Source organism: Heterocephalus glaber, unplaced genomic scaffold, assembly GCF_053883595.1.
Source record: "Heterocephalus glaber isolate CG9 unplaced genomic scaffold, H.glaber_assembly_v1.0 deba00000937, whole genome shotgun sequence".
Classification (NCBI taxonomy): Eukaryota; Metazoa; Chordata; class Mammalia; order Rodentia; family Bathyergidae; genus Heterocephalus; species Heterocephalus glaber.
This window is the reverse complement of record NW_028258173.1, coordinates 692972-711565: the sequence shown is the minus strand read 5'-3', so window position 1 is coordinate 711565 and position 18594 is coordinate 692972. Positions and strand designations below refer to the sequence as shown.

General features: G+C 54.4%; 1 protein-coding gene and 1 long non-coding RNA gene across 3 annotated transcripts; one reads left to right on the top strand and one right to left on the bottom strand.

Moving 5' to 3' along the window:
- Positions 1 to 224: 224 nt before the first annotated feature.
- On the bottom strand, positions 225 to 3844 carry LOC101697562 (testis-expressed protein 19.2-like). The gene is made up of 3 exons (XM_013078103.3): positions 3767 to 3844; positions 2507 to 3446; positions 225 to 1527 (listed from the first exon to the last, which is right to left on the bottom strand). Exons 2-3 carry the CDS (start codon positions 3246 to 3248, stop codon positions 1367 to 1369), a joined length of 903 nt encoding a protein of 300 aa, XP_012933557.2. The 5' UTR covers positions 3249 to 3446; positions 3767 to 3844; the 3' UTR covers positions 225 to 1366.
- A 5901-nt stretch (positions 3845 to 9745) lies between these two features.
- On the top strand, positions 9746 to 17639 carry LOC106010725 (uncharacterized). 2 transcript variants are annotated; one of them, XR_001184468.3, is made up of 4 exons: positions 9746 to 10320; positions 15811 to 15929; positions 16669 to 16827; positions 17030 to 17639. It is a non-coding gene; the product is annotated as an uncharacterized LOC106010725 (long non-coding RNA). The 2 variants fall into 2 exon arrangements; XR_002388176.2 differs by having other exon boundaries at positions 16665 to 16827.
- Positions 17640 to 18594: the final 955 nt, after the last annotated feature.

The window sequence follows — 18594 nt, the reverse complement described above, 5'->3', positions numbered from 1 at the left end:
GTCTGGCAGCCCTGCTGCTGCTGCTGGGCAAGGGCCATGTAGGGTCCTGGAAGCCCCTGCTGACCACTGGACTGGGTTGTGTCCCCTCCGCCTTGACAAATGATGGGGGAGGGAACGTGGAGGAGTCTGAAGTGTGAGCCCTTGGGGCGGGCAACGGTCAGGACCCCTGGCATACGGGGGATGATCTAGTAGCCCCAACCCGAAGGCACCCAGGTTGGGGAAGGAGGAGCCATTACGTCTCCAGTCTGGGTGGGGCCTCTGGGCAGTGGGCAGCATTTTCAAAGGACAGCCTGGGCCCAGCCTCCTGGCTTCCCTTCCTTCAGCTTCTCCCCCACGGGGTTGCTCAGGACTGGGTCAAAGTCCCTTCCTCAGCTGGGGTCTCCTTGATGATCCCACGGGCCCCACCTTTACCGTTGTTGAAGAAGATCCCCCACCAGCAGAGCTCTACCTTAACCTCCTTGGGGTCTTGCTCAGCCTCCCCAGTCGGCAGGAAACCCATCCTTGAGGGGACCCAAGTCCCCTGCAGAACACCAAAGTCACTTTTGAGTTCTAGGTCTCCCTGGCTTTTCTGGGGAGGGCTCTGGAGCCCGAAATGCCTCGCTCCTGCCTGTTAGGGGCTGTCATCCCACTGCTCGGAGGCTCTGAAGGTTACAGATTCTGGACTCAGGAGGGTACCCTGGGCCCCAACCAGGTTCTAGACCTGCCCAGATGAGAAAGTCTGCCTTGTGCACAGAGCTGGGCACAGAGCCAGCCTCAGGAGCGAGCTGGTCAGCACTGGCCCTCCCTTTCCTGCCTACAAGTAATCTGCCCACACCACATTTTTAAGCTTTTTCTTTAAAAATAAATAAACAACACCAAACCCTGTACATATTCACAGAAGAAAACAGATCATATCCAAAGCTGACAGCTCTCTCTGGAGGATGTGTGGCTGGCCAGGATCACTTTCCTCTTCCTTGTTTATCTGTCTTCTGAATTCTTGGCAATGAATATGCATTATTTGAAACAAGCAAATAATGCTGGAAGTTACTTTTGAAAGGACGATCTCAAAGTTCATGATTAAATCTGGCCGCCACCAACAGGCCCTGGCCCAGGAGGCAATCAAGGGGAACTGGATGGGCAAGGCAGGTGGGGGTGGAGGGAGGTGGCCCAGGGCAGGCTGACTGGCGGCCCTGCTTTCCTGGCACATCCGACTCCCTGAACTCACCACCTTCCTCACCCTGCCCCATGGAGCATCTGCTGTGAGCCCTTATCCACCCCTGGTGTCTGGGATGCTGCGCGGTGCCTTTGAGGGCCTCCTAACTGCGTCATGACATGTGTCATCTCAGCACCGGGATGGGAAATGCTGACTTTCCACGCGTGGTACTGACTATGACATCAAGACCCCGGACAAGGTGTAGGTATTGGGTTCCAAGTTCCATAAACGGCCTGGAGTTTCAGCCGGATTTCCATGCAGTATCTGGAACAGGAGGTGAAGGGGGAGCAGGCTCCCTGCCAGGCAGCTGTCCTCTGGTCCATCACTGGTCACTCCTAGGAAGTGAGAGAGGGAAGGCCACACCCAGTCGTTAACCAGAGGCTGTAAACTTCCTGGCCCTTTGCTCACTGACCAGGGAAGCTGGTGCTGTCAGAACTGATCTGTCCCAGAGGGGACCCTAAACAAGGCCACCAGCAAGGGTTTTCTAAGAAAGCTCTGGACAGGCTTGAATAAAAGCTTTCATGAATTTATTTAATTAAAACAACATACAAAATAGCTAGAACGGAACTGCATAAAAAATCTTCTTGAAAACAGGTTCCTCCCACTACAGGCCAGCGTGTGGCTGCCAGGGAATGTGCATGCAGGGACATCCACAAACGTTGCGTTGGCTAGGGGTCAGTGCGCTCGAGGGCCCCTCCTGGCTTCTCGTTGCATAGCTAGGCAGGGCTGGTGCACCGTGCTGTGCTTCCTTCCCCACTTCACAAGCAGCCACTTGGGTCAGCACCTCAGGGTCAGTGTGATACTCTGGAGTACAGGAAGTCACCTGCGAGGCAGCCCCCACTGGTGTAAGAGTACAGGTGATGCCCACTCTAAGTCCCCAGCAGGTCCAATTCCCGGTCCCAGGCTGCTCCACACTCCTCCAGCTGAAGCTCGCCAGCCCTGCCGCCTGCTCCCCCGGCTGCTGAGGAGGGACAGTGGCCGGCCCGGCCCAGTCCCTGGTCTCCTGGAATGGCCAGGGCAGTGGTGACTGACTGCCTGGGGCTCAGCCCCTCGGTTCTCCAGCTCGGGGTGGAAGGGCTGGAAGCAGGACAGCTCCCCCAGAGCCAGGACTCCCGTGACAGCCAGGCTCTCTCCAGGCCCCCTGGGAACACGGCTCCCAGTCTCCAGGGGTCCCGGGTCCTGCCCCGAGGTGGGGAACCATGAAGCAGAGGCTGAAGCCCCCTCCTCTCCTGCCCTAGTACCGCAGGTTCCACAAGGACATGGCGAAGAAGCCTTTGTTATGTAGGACTGTGAATGCAGGGAACATCCGCTCACCGTCTTTTGTTCTCTCCTGGATGCCTAGCGGGTAGTGGAGCAGGTCCTGTGGCTTGACTGATCCCTGGACCTTCATATTTGACATCCATATCTCACCCGGCTCCAGCAGCACTCTCCAGCGCTCTCCTGGACAGCTCAGGGCCTGAGTTGGAGTCATCTTCCGCAGGTAGATGGTGGTGTCTTGGTAGCCCATCACGCAGAAGACCTGCAGATCCAGCAACCAGGCCTCGGCCTCCATAGGCTGCACTGGCCACATGGTGCCCAGCTCCAGCAGCACGGGCTCCACCAGGGACAGAGTCACTCTGGGGAACACCGGATCTGGAGGAGGGGGTTTGGGCCAGTGGGCACAGTGAGGAAGCTTAGGAATCTTCCAGGGAAGGGCCTGGGCCCAGTCTTCATGCTTGGAGCCCAGGCCTAGGAGCATCAGCTCACTGGGCACCATGAGCACCTGCACTGGCCCCTGGGTTCCGGGCAGAGCGACCTCTTGTGCAGGCTGCCCCGGGTCAGGCCCTGGCCCTGGGGCCCCTTCCTGTTCAGGCTCTGACTCCTCCAGATCCATGTCCTCCCAGTCTTCATCCTCCAAGTCCTCCAGTAGGGTTTTGAAGTTCTGGAAGGCAACCTTGAAGCAGGCAAAACAGACCTGAGGCCTGTGGTAGCCTCCATGCTGCAGCTCGTACAGCCAGGAAGCATAGAGGTAGGACACGCCTAAGCTGCTCAGGCGCACCTCCACCGGGGGGCACATGGCCACACTGCTGCCTCTGCGGGTGAACCTCAAGCGGGCGCTTGCTGGGGATGTGGAGGCCCAGAACAGGTGGGGTGAGGGAGAAAGATTGCCAGGAGCAGGAAGGTGTTTCTTGTTCAGGGTCCTGGAGGTAGAACCTGCCAAGATTGGGAAGTCTGAGCTTCTGGAAATTCCTCCAGCTGAGCACTGCTCCAGTCTCTGGGAAGCCAAAGGAAGTAGGGTTAGGCGCTCCCTGGTGGGCGGGCTGCTGGGAGGGGGTGTGGGGGTTCAGGCTCGTTGGTTGGGCCTCACTCAGCTTGAGCCACGTGTGTCAGGGGTCGCTTGGTGAACCCCAACCTCGCCCATCACCCTGACCCCCTCAGAGCCAGACAGCCGTCAGTCCAGCCTGTGGAGCTCCAGACCTGGAAGTGGGACCCAGAGCCCTCCCTGCCCCAAGTAGCCCAGGAGGACAGAGGGATTGATCCCCCTAGGACTCCAGACCAGCCCCAGGCCCCTGGAACCCTCCCAGCGACCCTCACCTTCCAAACCTGGAGCCTCAGCTCCCAGGAGCCATTTGAAGAGAACTGGCCAATTTAGGCTTTTAAAGGGCTCCCATGGTGCCCTAGGAACATTTGCATATCTCCCATGAGCCCTGGCTCCAGAAAGAGAAAGTGCTGAGTCACCCTGGAAGAGCCACCATGTGCAAAAGGGCAGGAGCTGTAGGCTCCCCAGAGGCCGGGCTGCTCCTCTGCCTCCCTACACTGCCTCCCTCTTCTTGGGCTCCTGGTTGGGCAGTGGAATGTCAGGCCTGGGGTCGCTCTGCCTCACCAGATACAACGTCCCTACCCTAATGATCTTCCTTGTTCTTGTCTCTCTAGTAAAGTTTTTTTATGAATTTTGCAAGCTGATCCCTTGTCAATTAACTGCATTTTAAGCCGTTTGTTCTTTATGGTTCCTCTCTTCATCATTCACTCTTTTAGTCATTGTCAAATGTATACGTCTCATCTTTGAGGAAAAGATTTTGGTCTTGTAACTAACATCTTTAGTACCCCTGTGCAGCAACGTTAACGTATTTTCTCCTTGGTCTTTCCCATTTTTTGTTTTCTTTGCATGGTAATTATTTAAATGCCAGTTGCTTTTATTAATAACACAAAATTGTAGATAGAGGACTTTTGTAATGACTTATCATATTAATGGGGCAATTTACTCCTTTTTTCCAAACTTCTGTCTGGTGCACCTAACTGCTCCTGGGCCATCTTTCCCAGCAAATCTGCATACAGGCTGCTGGTGAGCCGCTGGCTGAGCCTGGACTGTGAAGCTCACTGGCCTCGGGGATTCACAACAGCAAGTCTCCTTGGATCACTGCTTCCCAGCTCTGTGCAGTACCTTAAGTTCTTCTTGGGAGCTTAGAAAAGTTGCAATGCTCTTGCCCCAGCCTGTGGTGACCCCAGCAAGTCACACCCTTCCTTTGGTTTGCCTCTAATCAGTGGAAGCAGCTGAGGTGATAGGCATCACTCTTGATTATAATACTTTATGGATACATACATTGCTGCATATATTATAGAACTTTGTGTCTCTTACATTTTACGAACACATGGACCCTATGTTTATTTTTATAGATCTTCTACACACACCCACATACACACACACTTGGAGCTGACTGCCTCTCTCTCTCTTGAAGCTGAGGTCATCCAGGCTGTGAGCTGCAGCTTGAGCAGCAGGAGCTGGGGAGGTTGAAATGTGCATGTGTCTCCGGCCGGCAGCCAGCAGAGACCGAAGTCTAGGTCCCACAGCCACCAAGAGGAACATTCTGCCCCCTGAGGCCACGGCCAGGCAGACAGCTCTGCACCCCTGAGACCTGAGCAGGGGTCCTGCCAGCCAGCCCCAACTCCTAACCCCTCTGTGGTTTAGATCTAAAATGGCCTCCGAAGGAGGATGGCTCATGGGGTGCTATTAGGAATGCAGCCAAATGTGCTGGGGTAGGGTGGGAAAAGGGAGGTCACTGGGGGTGAGACGGGAAGGGCCGTTTCCCTCTTTGGCCCCTCCCTTTGTGCTCTACTTCCTGGCCACCGTGGTGGGTGGGAGCAGCTTTCCTCTGCAGCAAGCCCTTCTGCCTCACTGTTTCTGCGTGGAGCCGGCTGACTAGGAACTGACACCTCTAAAGCCTGTGAGCCCAAATAAACCTCTCCTCTCTTACATTGGAAGTCTCAAGTATTCTGTCTCAGCTGCAAGAAAGTGACTGCCGTCCCTAGCCTGAGGTGATACGTGGCTGTTGATTCAGGCCGCTAAGTCTAGAAATTTGTTATGCAGTAATTAAAACTGACTAGTCCCCATTCCGGTCATACCGAGGTAGGAGAGAAGAAATAAAACTAGGTAGAAAGGAGAGCAGGAAATCGAGAATGGAAAATTGTATTTTAAAGAAAAACTGCAGCTTCAGAACACAAGCCCAGTTTATTGGCTCTCAACACAGCACACCTGGGCAAGTCCCTTTCAGCTGCGAACGGTCTGCCCATTCCCTTCCGCCTGGATATTGCCTTTTCCTTCAGCTTCCTCCAGCCTGGAATGCTGCAGTAGAGACAGCTGTCTAATGGTCTTGGCACTTCACACTCACGTGGTGGCTGCACTGTGACCAGCAGGCAGTGAGAACACAGGTCCAGGTCACCCCGATGACAGTCTCAAATGTGAGCCCTACCCCAGCTGTGTCGGCCCTCGCTTCTCTCAGCACCCGCGCTCCGCCCTTGAGTATGTCCAGTATCTCCCTCTAATAAGCCTTTCTACCGATGCATCCTGAAAATTCTTTTTCATTGGTTAAGTTCCTTATTTCAGCCTCGGGGACCCTCAGCCCAGCTGCAACTGTATCAGTCTCAAGGGGAGGCAGCCGTCGGGTCTGAACCATCTCCAGGCTGCTGTGCTGTGCAGTCCGGGGACAAGGCCGAGCCCTGAGTGATGTCAGGGGCCTGGATACAGTGGCCCTGCTCTTCCACCCCGGTAAACCCCAACTCTGATGAATCAGTGCCCAGCCAGGGCCCTTCCAACACACACCAAGCCCAACCGCCCTCGTGCCAGACATCTCCGCCATGACAGCCACTTGGGAACGTGTGTTTAATGGGTGTACCTTGCCCTGCTCCCAAGCCATGTGAAAGAAAGGTGAGAAGGGAGAGAGAGGGAGAGAAGAAAAGGAGAAGGAAAGAAAGGGAGGCAGAGAAGGAAGAAGGGAAGGAGACAGGGAAGAAAAGAGGAAGAGAAGGAAGGAAGAGGGAGGAAAAAATAATTTCCTAGCACACGGAGATTTGTGACGGTGTTGGCCCCAGTTTCCAGAAAAACTACTTGCGGAATTAGAAACCTGCCTGAAACAGCTGGAAAATCCAAATGTGATACTAAGCAAAGCACTTCTCTCACTCTGCCACCCCCACGTCCTGACTTGACATCTGTCTAGCACCAGGGTCCCCAGGGAGGGTCACAGTGACATAGGGGAAATAATGTCACTCCCAACCTGCTAGATGTCAGATGTGCCGAGTTCGTGTTCGCCAAAATTGAATGAATTCTAAGGAACAATGGAGGTTAGGAGTAGGAAAAATTTATTGAGAGACAGGAGGGGACCTGAAAGTGGATTGCTGTGGACGTCACTTTACAGAGGAGGTTTTGTAGAGCAAAATCACGAGGTGAGTACAGTGTGGGTCAAAGCTATGATCTACCAATAAGATTACAAGTACAGCCACTTAGGGTATATTGATTCAGTGGGGAAGCAGGTCACATAGCAAGGGTGCATGGAAAGAACAAGGGGCCTCTAAGGAAGGGATGGATCGGGAGGTCCTGGTCACCACCTATACTTTATTAGGTAAAGTATAGGTCTACCTATATTTATTGGATGAGGTGATGCCAATTATGGTATAATCTTCAATTTATTGCTTATCCCTTGGGGAGGCATGTCGGCCAGGTCCTTCTGTCTTTATCTTGAGGCTGGGCCTCCAACAGGTGCGCCTCCAGCCACAGTTGTGATGTGTGCTCCTCTCCTGCACTGACTCTCGTGGGCCCAGCCCTGTCTGATGCCTGTAATATTTCTACCCCACTTGGCTGTCTATAACCCCAGTGCCGCCTCCCGGCACTTCCCTTGTGGGGTGGAGAGCAGAGGCCTCGCTTCGCCTGCTTCAGGGCCCTCGCCTGGCACAGGGCTGTTGCTCCCCACGTGGGGTGGAGGTCAGAGATGGTTCCCGGGTGCTCTGGGCTCCCATGGCTGCCCCCAGATGACGAGAAGGGCTGCAGGTGCAAGGCCCTGAGGAGCACATCTGTCCGGGTTTGAACAGTGCCCAGCACTGCCACACCAAGCTTCCCTTCCCTTCAGCTGGGTGTGAGCTGCATCTATTCTTATTTCCATTGTGCTGTGAGTGTGGTGGTGCAGGCCTGCGATCCTAGCACTCGGGAGGCTGAGGCAGAGGGATCACGGCAAGATCCAGGCCACCTGAACTACATAGTGAGACCCTGTCTCAAAAAAACAAGATAAAATAAAAGAAAATATTTCTATTGTGTCTCCTGTCCCGGTGCCCTCCCTCGGGTCCTTACATGGGGCTGCCTGTTTTCTCATTTTGCTCATTTCCTCTCTGACTGAATTCTCTTTTCCCTTTTCCACAGTGTAGTTCTTTATCTATCTTGGGTACCACACCTTTGTTCATAAACTGTCTAAACATTTACCCCCTGCCCTGGCTTATCTTTCCTATTCTTTTGGATTTTTTTTTTCATTATGCATAAGTTTTTGTTTGCTGGAAAAACTGAAACCATCTCTCCCTCTGTGTATTTTTAAAGAGAACCTTTCTTTTCCAAGAGGCTGTGTCCAGGCCCCCTGGACACGGGCATCTGATAAACCTCAGACTCCAAGTGGTGCTGAGCTGATCTGCAGTCTGCCAGGATGTGCAGGGCAGCGTCTGGAGTCAGCCCCCGAGGCTCCTTGCTGGGTCTGCCTTGGTTAGGACTCTGGACAGAGGTCCTTGGGCGCCAGCTGCCATCCACCCACAAGCCGAGGGCCAACCCCCACCTCTGGGCACCAAAGGGCCCCTCCTCCCTCGCACTCCTAGTGTTGCCAGTGTGACCAGCCACACGGGAAGCTGCAGCCTGGGTGGGTGTCAGGATTTAAACCAGGAAAAGGCAGCTGGGAACTGATCTGCCAAAAACCGCCTTACAACAACAGAGGTGAGGGATTAGGTGGAGCGGCTTTTGAATTCACAGCAATGAGCATGAAAAATTATAAACCTTGTCCAAAACCATTTACCCTTGAAATCCTAAAAATAATACAGCAGCATCTCCGAGTCCTCACTGCCATCCTCTGCCCAGCATCCGTCAGCCATTCTCTCTGACTTCCCACCAGCCTTGCTGTCAGCCCTTGTGGGATCTGTGCATCCTGAGGGGCCTGAGGTGTGGGAAGCCCAAGTCCCTGTCCCAGGCCAGCCTCCCAGATGGACACCACAGGCCCATGAGCCTCGGTTGCTCTGGCAGCTGGGGCAGGGCCTCGTCCTGCGGGCCCTTTCCAGCCCTGGCCTGTGACTGAGCTGCCCGTGCTGAGGTGCAGGCAGTGGCTGCCGGGACGCAGGAGCCTCCCGAGGCTGTGCTGGGCTGGGGGCGACTGGGCGGTGCAGGGAGGGTTGCTTCTGATTCCCGCTGCTGCTCCTTCAGCTCTGTAGCATTCACTGTGCCCTGGGTGACGTCTGAGCTCCCAGTCACCTGCTGGCCTCGGAGAGTCCCCTGTGCCGACTTCCTTGTCTTCCCGGGACGTACCTCCCAATGGGGCTTCACACGGAATGAGGGCCTTGGTGACATCATTGGCTAAGATGAGATCGCACCAGATGGGGTTGGGCTCTAAACCCACTATGACTGGTGTTCTTATGAAAGGCCGAGAGTTGAGCTGCACGCGGAGGTGCAGGTCTGCGATCCCGGCACTCAGGAGGCTGAGGCCGGACAAACACAAGCCTGAGCCCAGCCTGGGCAGCTTATCGACCTACTGAGGCCCTGTCTTAGAATAAAAAAATGAAAAAGGTCTTGGAGATGTAGCCCAGAGAGAAGGCTCTGGGTTCAATCCCCGGTGCCACCAAAAGAGAGGGGGAGATTAGGACCCACTCACAGGAGAAGCTGTGCGGAGATGGAGGCAGAGGAGGGAGTCTCCACTAGCCCAGGAGCCCTGGGGACCACAGAGATCGGGAGAGCCGATCGGGACACCTTCCCTCCGAGCCTCAGGGAGACCTGCCCCCCCCGTATCCAGGCCCCTGGGCAGCACGAGTCGCCTGTGGGCTGCTGGCTGGCACCGGCTCCACCACTGGATCCTGGGGACACAGTGGGGCCTTGGTACCAGAGGACATTGGCGAGAGCCGGGCAGCACAGGTGTCGGCCAGCAGGTGGGGAAGCCCCAGGGTGCTCTGGCTTCCGTGCCTGCCCGAGGTTACCAGGTGGCTAAGTCCAGAAGGTGTGGGTGTTGGGGCTGAGCCCAGGCCAATGCCATCTGGCCACCTCAAGGACTGCGCTTGAGAGAACTGTCCCACCCCAGCCAGGACAAGCAGTGCTGGGGCTGATCAGACCCCCGAGTACCTGTCGGGAAGACAACGGGGAATAAAAGAAAGAGACAGAGGCAATGTTCAAGGCACAAGGGGAACCAGGAGGAATTTGCCTCTAGTGGACGGCACGCCGCAGTGGGCCCACTTTTTTTAGTCAGTAAGAGGTGCAGGGGAGGGATAGTGTACTTTTCTGGAAATAGCAACTGCAGTAAGATTAGGGTAGTAAAATAGGGAACAGGTTTAGCATCTCAAAGGGAGCAAGTTGAGGTCCTTCCCCATACCTGGAGGCCTGGATTTTGTATCGCGCTCAGCAGGTGCTATCTTGCCCAGGAGTGCTGTGATTACAGCTTTCCTGCACACCCAGCAAGTCTGCAATCTTCTGCACATTTCTCTGCTCCTGAGGCAAGTCCACCCTGGCCTGAGACTGAGGGCCTATAGCCTGGCCCCCACCAATCTGGACGTAACTGCCTGGTGGAGGCGGGAAGGGAACCTGCCGGAGTCTCCAGCCGGAAGCCCATCTGCTCTCCTCAGGATGCTCTAGAACCTTCTGTCCTCAGGTAGGGCAGCCCCTAGGGACTGAGGCTTCCTGCGCCTGCCCTCAGGACCCTGTGGTTGCAGTCATGGGCGGGACATGAGGTGATGATGCTGAGTCCTACATGGCCTGTCTCCATGAGAGTCCCATGTTCTTGTCGGGGAAGGGGGATGCTCTACAGTTTCAGGCCTGAGGCCTCCGCCAGCCACCCCAGCCCTTCACAGGCCACTGCAGCAAGAGGCAGAGTCCAGGTAACCAGGACCCGCAGTGCCCGGGGAAAGACGGCCACTACGGCCTGCATGGGGCACCCCTGGGCTCCCCTGGCTTCAGTCTCTTCTCTGGGCTGAGGCCTCATGCCTGGCCCACCTTACCAAGGGGACCCCCGAGACTTTGACGGGGTAACGTGTCTCCGTGGTTCCGTCCTACTGGCAATAATGTCTAAGGAGTGACCGGTTGTGTGTGAAGACAGGTATGGTAAAAGTGGGCGTTGGGGAGGCAGTGCACCCTTGGGGCGGGGCCTGAGTGTCACCAAACACTGTGTGTGTAGCACATGTGGCTAAATACTGTCACTTGTTCACCAGAAGCAGTGCCAGAGAGTGATTTGAAGACAAGGACAGTGCCATGGATGGTCACAGGGATGCAGGAGGGGACCGTGGGCATCTGCTCAGGCCTCCAAGCCCTGTCCCAAAGCAGACCCCGGGCGAGTGCTGGTGCCAGGGGCTCGCGGGCCTTGGGCCTTCCCCACCAGCCTCATGTGGCCCAGACACTCAAGGCTGCTCAGAGCACAACACCTGCCCCAGAGGGGGTGTCCCCTGCTAGCGGCTCACTGTGGGGGCACTGCTGGCCCGAGGAACAAGGCCCGCATCACAGAAAGCATGTCCAGAAAATGCTCCCTGAGGCCAGGTCTCTGTGGTGCCTCACTTGTGCAGAGCCGAGGGACACGGCTGGAGCGAGTTTCCACAGAATGAATTTTGGCTCCCATACATAACAAAGCTCACTGCATAAGAGCACACTTTTAAAGTCGCATTTAACGGGGAATGTGAGTTCTCCTGATGGAAAGATCTCGAAGTGACTCACAGCAGGAGGATCAGTGTGAGTTCGAGGCCAGCCTGGGCTACACAGTGAGTTCAAGGCCAGCCTGAACGGCCTAACGAGACCCTGTCTCAAAACAAACGTGCAAACAAAAAGGGGCTCACAGGTGGCAGCCTTCCTTTTGCACAACGGGCTTTGAAGGCAGGGACATGGCCAGGTAGTGTCCCTCAGCTTCCTCCTCTCGGCGGACACCAGGTCCTCTCTCAGGTCCAGGCCAAGGTCACTTGGGTGGTAGAGGAGGCTTCCCAGGTGCCCCCTTCCCAGCACCTTCAGGTCTGAGCTCTTTCCCTCTCTGTCCCTCCCACCCCTTCTGCCTACGCCTGGGACAGCCTCAGTGTCCACAGGATCAGTTCAGCATCCATGCTGGATGGACACTGGCCCCTCTCTTGTGGCCGAAGCAGAGAGGAGGGCACTGCCATGTGGCTACAACTCCATGGGATACCACGACCCAGTGACAAGGGGTGGCAGCCACTCCTGGAAGGGTAGGAAACTGACCGACTTCCTTTGGGGTCCAAGTCCACCCCAGAATGTGAATGCATCAATTTATTTTGATGTTTGACACATGAAGCCACAGAGAAAGTGGCCTTGTTATGGTTTCGATCTAAAATGTCCCCCAGAAGTCTCTTGTGTTCAGAGGTGGGGCTTTTGGAAGGTGATTGGGTCAGGGGCTGCTGCACTCACCAACGGACTTATCCATTGATGAGTTCATGGCTGAGTGTACTAGTAGAAGGTGGGGCCTGGTTGGAGGAGGAGGTCACTGGGGGTGTGACCTGGAAGGATGCCTTCTTTCCCCAAGCTCTTCCCTTCTCACTCTGCTTCCTGTTGGCCACGGGTTGAGCAGTTCGGCTCCACATGCCCTTCTACCATGCTATTTCTGCCTTGGAGCCCACAGACCATGGACTGAACCCGCTGGAAACTGTAAGCCAAATAAGTCTCTCTTCCTTTACATTCAGATGTTAGGTATTTGTCCCACCAATGGGAAGTTGACTAATACGGTGAACTGTGAGCTCTGGGTGTCAGGGGTAGGGCTCCACAGAGAACTTGCAGTAAAATAAGAGACTCAGAGTCAGTCACTGCCTCCTGCTTGCTCTCTCCTTTTTCACGGAACAATCTTGGGCAAAGATAAACATCTCCTTTCAACATCAGATGTTAAGACTGTGCTCTGGGCCAGAAGTAGTTGAAGCAGTCCGTTTGTGCTTCTGAAGGGCGTAACACCCTTCAAGAAAACGATAAATGACCCGAGTCACAGCTGGTCCTGCCAACAAGGCTCGATCACACGTTTGCTATGAGAGGCAGCTGCCCAGGAGAGAATGAAGAATGCAGAATCTGCAGGGTCTGCTGGTTTGCCGGTTCTGCCCTCAGGATGTGGTAGCTCCCCGTTCCGTCCTGCAGCACTTCTGGTGTCTTCCCCCTTCCTCATCCCACGCATGCCTTCCTCCTGGGTGGGACTGTGGTGTCCATCTACTCGGTTGTCCTCTGTGTTCCTGGCAGCCCTTCCTGGAAATCCCACAGCCCCGGCTCTTACTACCTGACCTATTATTGTCACTTAACATATCACCTGTTATCACTCTGGTGAAGTCACAAGACTTCTGGCCTCAAATCCAACACAGGTAGACACAGGCAGACCAGGATGGAGAGGCCAGGTGTTTTTCACCACCCATATCATAGCCCTGCTGCAAGGACAGCACCCTTGCATATGGAACCCACTTGGCCCATTCCCACCAGCACTCACCCACCCAGCCCTCCACACACAATCTGTCCATGCATCCACACACTCACCCATCCATCCATGTGCCTAACCACTAACCCCCCTACCAGCTCGTCTACCCAGTCACCCCTCAGCCACCAACCATACATCCAACTAATCCAGGGTGGCCTCAAACTCACAGAGACCCTCCTGCCTCAGCTTCCTCCATGCTAGACTTGCAGGTGTGCACCACCACGCCTGGCTTCATCTATTCATTTGACAAATCATCTGCCGAGTGCCTGTGGAGGCTGCATTTCAATGGGGGAGAGGCGAGTAATGATCTCACCAGCAGGTCAACACCATAATTCCAGATGGCTGCAGTGCTGAGAAGAAACTCAAAGGCCAATGCCATGAGCAGTGTGGCCTCTTACTGGGGCTCAGGTCTGCGGTGTATGTGAGACAGAAGACGCCTTATATCCAGGAAAAACTTTCCTCACAGTTACCCTGCAGAAAGGCTCCGGAGCTGGCTGTACTCAGACAGGAAGGACAGAGGCCTTGTTGGGTGAAGGGTGTCCCGAGGTTAAACTTCTGAGCTGCGGCTGCCGGAGGGAAGGATGAGGGGACTGTGACTGGAGAAGAGTGAGGCAGCCAGACGTAAAGCGGCCGGAGGCCAGTCCAGTGCATCAGAACACAAGGGGGAACCAAGGCGGGCCGGCTTGCAGGACTCTGCAAAGTTCAGACACTAAGTCCAAATGAAGTGAAGAGATTTCACACACGACGGGCGCGCAACATGAAAATGGAATTCCGTGACACTCGCCATGACTTCAGCTGCGTCGTGGCATTCCACACCTGATGTCCCTGGAGAAGAGCGAGCCTCCATAGGACCCCGAGACGTGGCCCTGGGCCCACCCATGTGCGACCTCAGTGGTTCCAGGGGGTGGGAGGCAGCCACGTGGCCCTATACATTATTTCACAATCAACTTGTGAACCTTATTTATTTTTATGGCTTACTTGGAGTCTCATTAGCATCAGCTGGTCAGAGAATTATTGTGAGCTCTGGTCTTCCTGTCTGTTTATTTCTTCTGGAAGCATAACTCTGATTTTATGAAGCACGTCAGTAAAAAAGTAGAATCCATCACACAGAAAACCAAGGAACAGGCAGCTTCTCAGAACACATCTGCTCTCCAGACCCGTGGTGTCACACCCCTTGGCCACCACCACATACCTTTCCCTGTGGAAGCTGAGGTCTTCTGCAGAGGCAATGTCTCTGAAGAGCTTTCTGCAGTAAATTTATGCAAGAAAGATTTGAAAATGTTTGTCTCTTTCATTGTATGAGAAGGAAAAACCAATAAAAAACCAATATCTTCTACTCTGGAAATGTTTTGCTTTGTACCAGGATTGAGACTGGCATTGAGGACTGAACTTTGCTTTGTAATGAATGTAGGAGCGATAATACAAATACTTATGGAGGATGTAGAATGCAAGTTAGAATACTCAGTCATCGGCCAGGCGTGGTGGTGCATACCTGTAATCCCAGCACTTGGGAGGCTGAGGCAGGAGGATTGCCACAGGTTATAGGCCAGCCTGAACTACACAGCAGGACCCTGCCTCAAAAAAAAAACTATTCAGTCATCCTTTCCTGGTCTTGATTATTACAACAGTTTTCAAGAAGTTCTGTTTGGTGAGTCACCTCCTTGGTGAGTCACCTGATTATCCAAACACACAATCCTGTTTTTATTAGGATGTGACTTCGACTGGGTCGCCTGCACAGAAGCAGCCCGTGCAGGTCTCCAAGGCTGGGTGGGTGGGGCGGCTTCTCTGGGCACAGGTCACACTTGGGTCAGATCCCCAGACTGGGGGAAAGGTCCTGGCCCAGGAGGCAGTGCCCCCGTCCAGAGGATGCACCCAGGGCCATCTGGGGGTGCGGCCAGGAGGCGGATGTGTTCCTGGAACTGGGAGCAAGACAAAGGCCAGGGCTGGAGGGTGACCCAGAGCCACCCCACCTCATCCTGAGGTCCCAGCCAGGGTTTGTGCCCAGTGCCCGGGTGCTGGGGACTTCTGAAGGCTGGGTCCACCGTCTCGTGCTCCTTCTGGCTCGTCAGGTGGATCCACTCAGCTGGCTCACGCCTCTGGCTTCTCCCTCTGTCCTTTCCAGCATCAGTGCTCACTCATCCTGACAAGGCAGGGATGGGGCTTTGGACTGTTGGTGGGTCCAGGGGCTGGCTCTGGGCCCCACCGACGCCAGGTCATGAGCTGGGCCCCAGGGCCTCCGCGGTGGGGGAAATGCCTGTCCTTCTCTTGGAAATGAAGGGACCTTGGGCCCCCTGACGATGGCCGTGTCCTACCCCTTAGTATCGCCCTACCCACCACGTCTTTCCAGGCCCTCTGTCAAGCCCCCAGGCCAAGCTTCTCACCCACACCCTCTGCCTCGGTGGCCAGGACAGACCCAGCCTTCACTGCAGGCAGCAAGAGGTGTCTACTTGGTCCCACCTGGAGGGGGGCGGGGGCACCAGGGGCGCAGGGAGCAAAGGGCCAGAGCTCTGCCCTCCTCCAGCACTGCTGCCCTCAGCCCCCTGGCCACGGTCGTCTCCTCTTTGCTGGCCCCGGAGAGTCTGCTTCTCAGCCCGGGCGGGAGGGAGCGGGGAGGGACTTCTGCCGCTCTGTCCTAGGGCCTCCCTTTAGGGGTCGGTGGGAAAGTCCGGCAGACCTTTTGCTATTCATCTGTTTTGTTTTCAGACAGCGTCTCACTCTGGGCCTCAGATTGCCTTGGATGGACCCTCCTGCCACGGGCTCCCGAATGCTGGGATTACAGGCGTGCACCACCACCCCCTAGACAGACACTTTGCTTCTTACAGGTAAAGGCAGTTTTGATTTTAGAAATATAGGGCAGCAAGTACTCCAGATAAGCAAAAATAATCCAAACAAGCGAAATATTATAACTCCTAACCTGCTAGATATCCGAAACACAAGTGTGTGTTCTCTAAAATCAAAGAATGAATTCCAGGAACAGAGGTTAAGAGTTAGGGATATTTATGGAGGGAAAGACAGCTCCTGCCTAAGAGGGACCGGGGGGACACCCAGGAAGTGGGCTGCCCCCACCACTCCACTTCTCAAACGTGTCTTATGGAGCAAAGCCACGAGGTGAGGCAGGTACGAAGTGGGACAAAACTGTAAGATCCAATGGAAAAGCATGGCTGGGCACGAGGTGGGACAAAACCGTGATCAAACAATAAAACTGCAAGTTCAGTCGCCCAGGTAATACTGATTAAATGGGGATCGAATGGGGAAGCAAGTCACATAGCAAGCGTACACGGATTTCCAGGAAGGGATGGGCTAGCTAGGGATGTTTTGGTTCCCAATTAAGGTGACTGATGGCTATTTAGATATCAATCACTGCTATTCATCCTAGGGGAAGTGGGTGCAGTAGTTTCTCTCTTTTTCATATTCACCTTCAGTGAGTGTGCCTCAATCATTTTCTATGCTGAGGGCCCAGCCCTGCCCAACTGCCTTATAATAATTGCTAATTAACCTAGCTGTCTACATTAATTCCACATCAGCTTTTCACTTGTTTTTTTTGTTTGTTTTTTGAGGCAGGGTCTTGCTATGTCATTCACACTGGCCTTGAACTCACTGTGTAGCCCAGGCTGGCCTGGAACTTGCAGAGATCCTCCTGCCTCAGCCTCCCGAGTGCTAGGATTACAGGTGAACATCACCACACCTGGCTTCAGAACTTGATATTTTCAGACGCAAATTGTAAGTGTCATCTTTTAAAACAGAACTTCTATTCTTTTTGCTGCAGGTATCTAGAAACATAGCCAGTCACTGTTTGCACAGTGCAGTGCACATTTACCAGTACCCATCACTACACATTCTTTTTTGTTTTCTAGTACAAATCACTTCTGTGAGCGATGATTCGGTTCCTGACCGCTTTTGCACTTTGTGTCTTCCTCTCCAGCACAGCAGCAGCTGGTGTGGGGCCACTGGCCCTTCTGCTCCCGTGCCCACCCTGCACACTGCAGCGTGCTCTGCTCTGTGGGATATTTCTTCAGGTTTGCAGTGTCTGATCTCCGCTCGGAGGGGAAGTTCCCTCCCATTCCTCTTTGGTGTGGGGGTGACGGCCCAGGCAGCGAGAGACCCCTACCCACCTGCTTACAAGCCCCACAGCAGTGAACACATTTAACATTTATTTTAGATTCCCACGCCAAATGTACTCGCTGCCCATTGGCAACAAAAGGGTTAAAACATGAAAGGGTGGCAGGCCCATTCAGACCTCTGTGTCCCTTCTCCTCTGAAGCTAATAGGCTTCTGTAAGCCAGGGGAAATGGTCTTGCCAAAGTTGTAACAGCAAGCATACAGTTTTAAACATAACACAGATGTTCCCTGGAAGATCTATAAGGTGCTAAATGACCCAGGCATTCTTTAGATAATCACGTTTGCTATCTAGACCCTTTTCCCACATCCTCCAGCCCTTCTAAAAACCCCAGTCTCTCACCCAACTGCAGTTCCTCTTCTGCTGTTTCTCTTGGCACCACAGCCTGCTCTAATAAACTTGTCTTTTCTATGTTCCTTGTTTATGGGTGAATTCTTGTTACCACCCACCCCATCAGCCCTCCTATGCCATCTGGCACAAAAGATCAGAAACTCCCCAGGTGTCCTGGGGGTGACCATCATGCTAGGGGAGGATGCCCCAAGTACTGCTTCTTAGAGCTGGAGGACCAGGCCTCACGTGCTTTTCCGCCCAGTGACAAGAGGCCGGCCATGGACCTGGGTCAGGGCACCGACGGTGGCCAAAGGGCTCCAGTTTAGGGCCATTGCTCCCCTCCCCGGGTTCCCACTCGTGGGTGCCAGTCACCAGGCCACCGTCAGTGCCGCTGAGCCCCAAGGAGGACCAGAGGGCTGATCCTCCAGGTCCCCTGGCTCCAGCCCATAAGCCTCAGGGGCAGTGACAGCCCACCCCCTCCCATGAAGGGCCAGGTGCTGGGAAGAGCCCTGGTCACTGCAGGGTTGGCTTCCTGGGCCCCAGGGGCATCCCCGGCCTGGGTCAGTCTGTAGGCTGAGCCCAGTGGGCCTTGGGACTGGGATCCTGGAATCTCCGCCAGCTTCTCCGTCAGCCTGGGTAAGGACAGATGTCACCTAGGGACTGGGTGCCCAGCTGGGCAGCAAATCGAGGCTCTCGGTCCACTCCGGACCACAGCTGTGTCTACCTCCTCAGAGCCCCATCTGGGAATCTGTCACCCTCATCGGAGTTCAGTGCTGTTTTAATAACTGTGACTGTGTAGCACACCTTATATCGGGTAATGAAAATTATTTCTAAATTCTGGATTCTCCTTTATTAAAAAAAAAAAAAGCTCTGCCACCTGCTTTGCAAGTGCAAGGTCCCGAGTTCGATCTCCCATACCAAACAAACAAACAAAAAAGCTCTAATTAAACTTCACCTTTTTATTTCCCCGGGTAATGTCATTTTGCTAAAATTTCTCTTGCAAGCAAAAAAATAACAAGGAACTTTCACCACGGCTCATA

Excerpts from the sequence above, each read along its gene's own strand:
- LOC101697562 (XM_013078103.3), bottom strand. The coding sequence starts at position 3,248 with ATGTGCCCCCCGGTGGAGGTGCGCCTGAGCAGCTTAGGCGTGTCCTAC. Across the intron at positions 1,528-2,506 it reads CCAGGAGAGAACAAAAGACG|GAGTGACCAGTGATGGACCA; the intron begins GTGAGCGGATGT and ends CTCACTTCCTAG.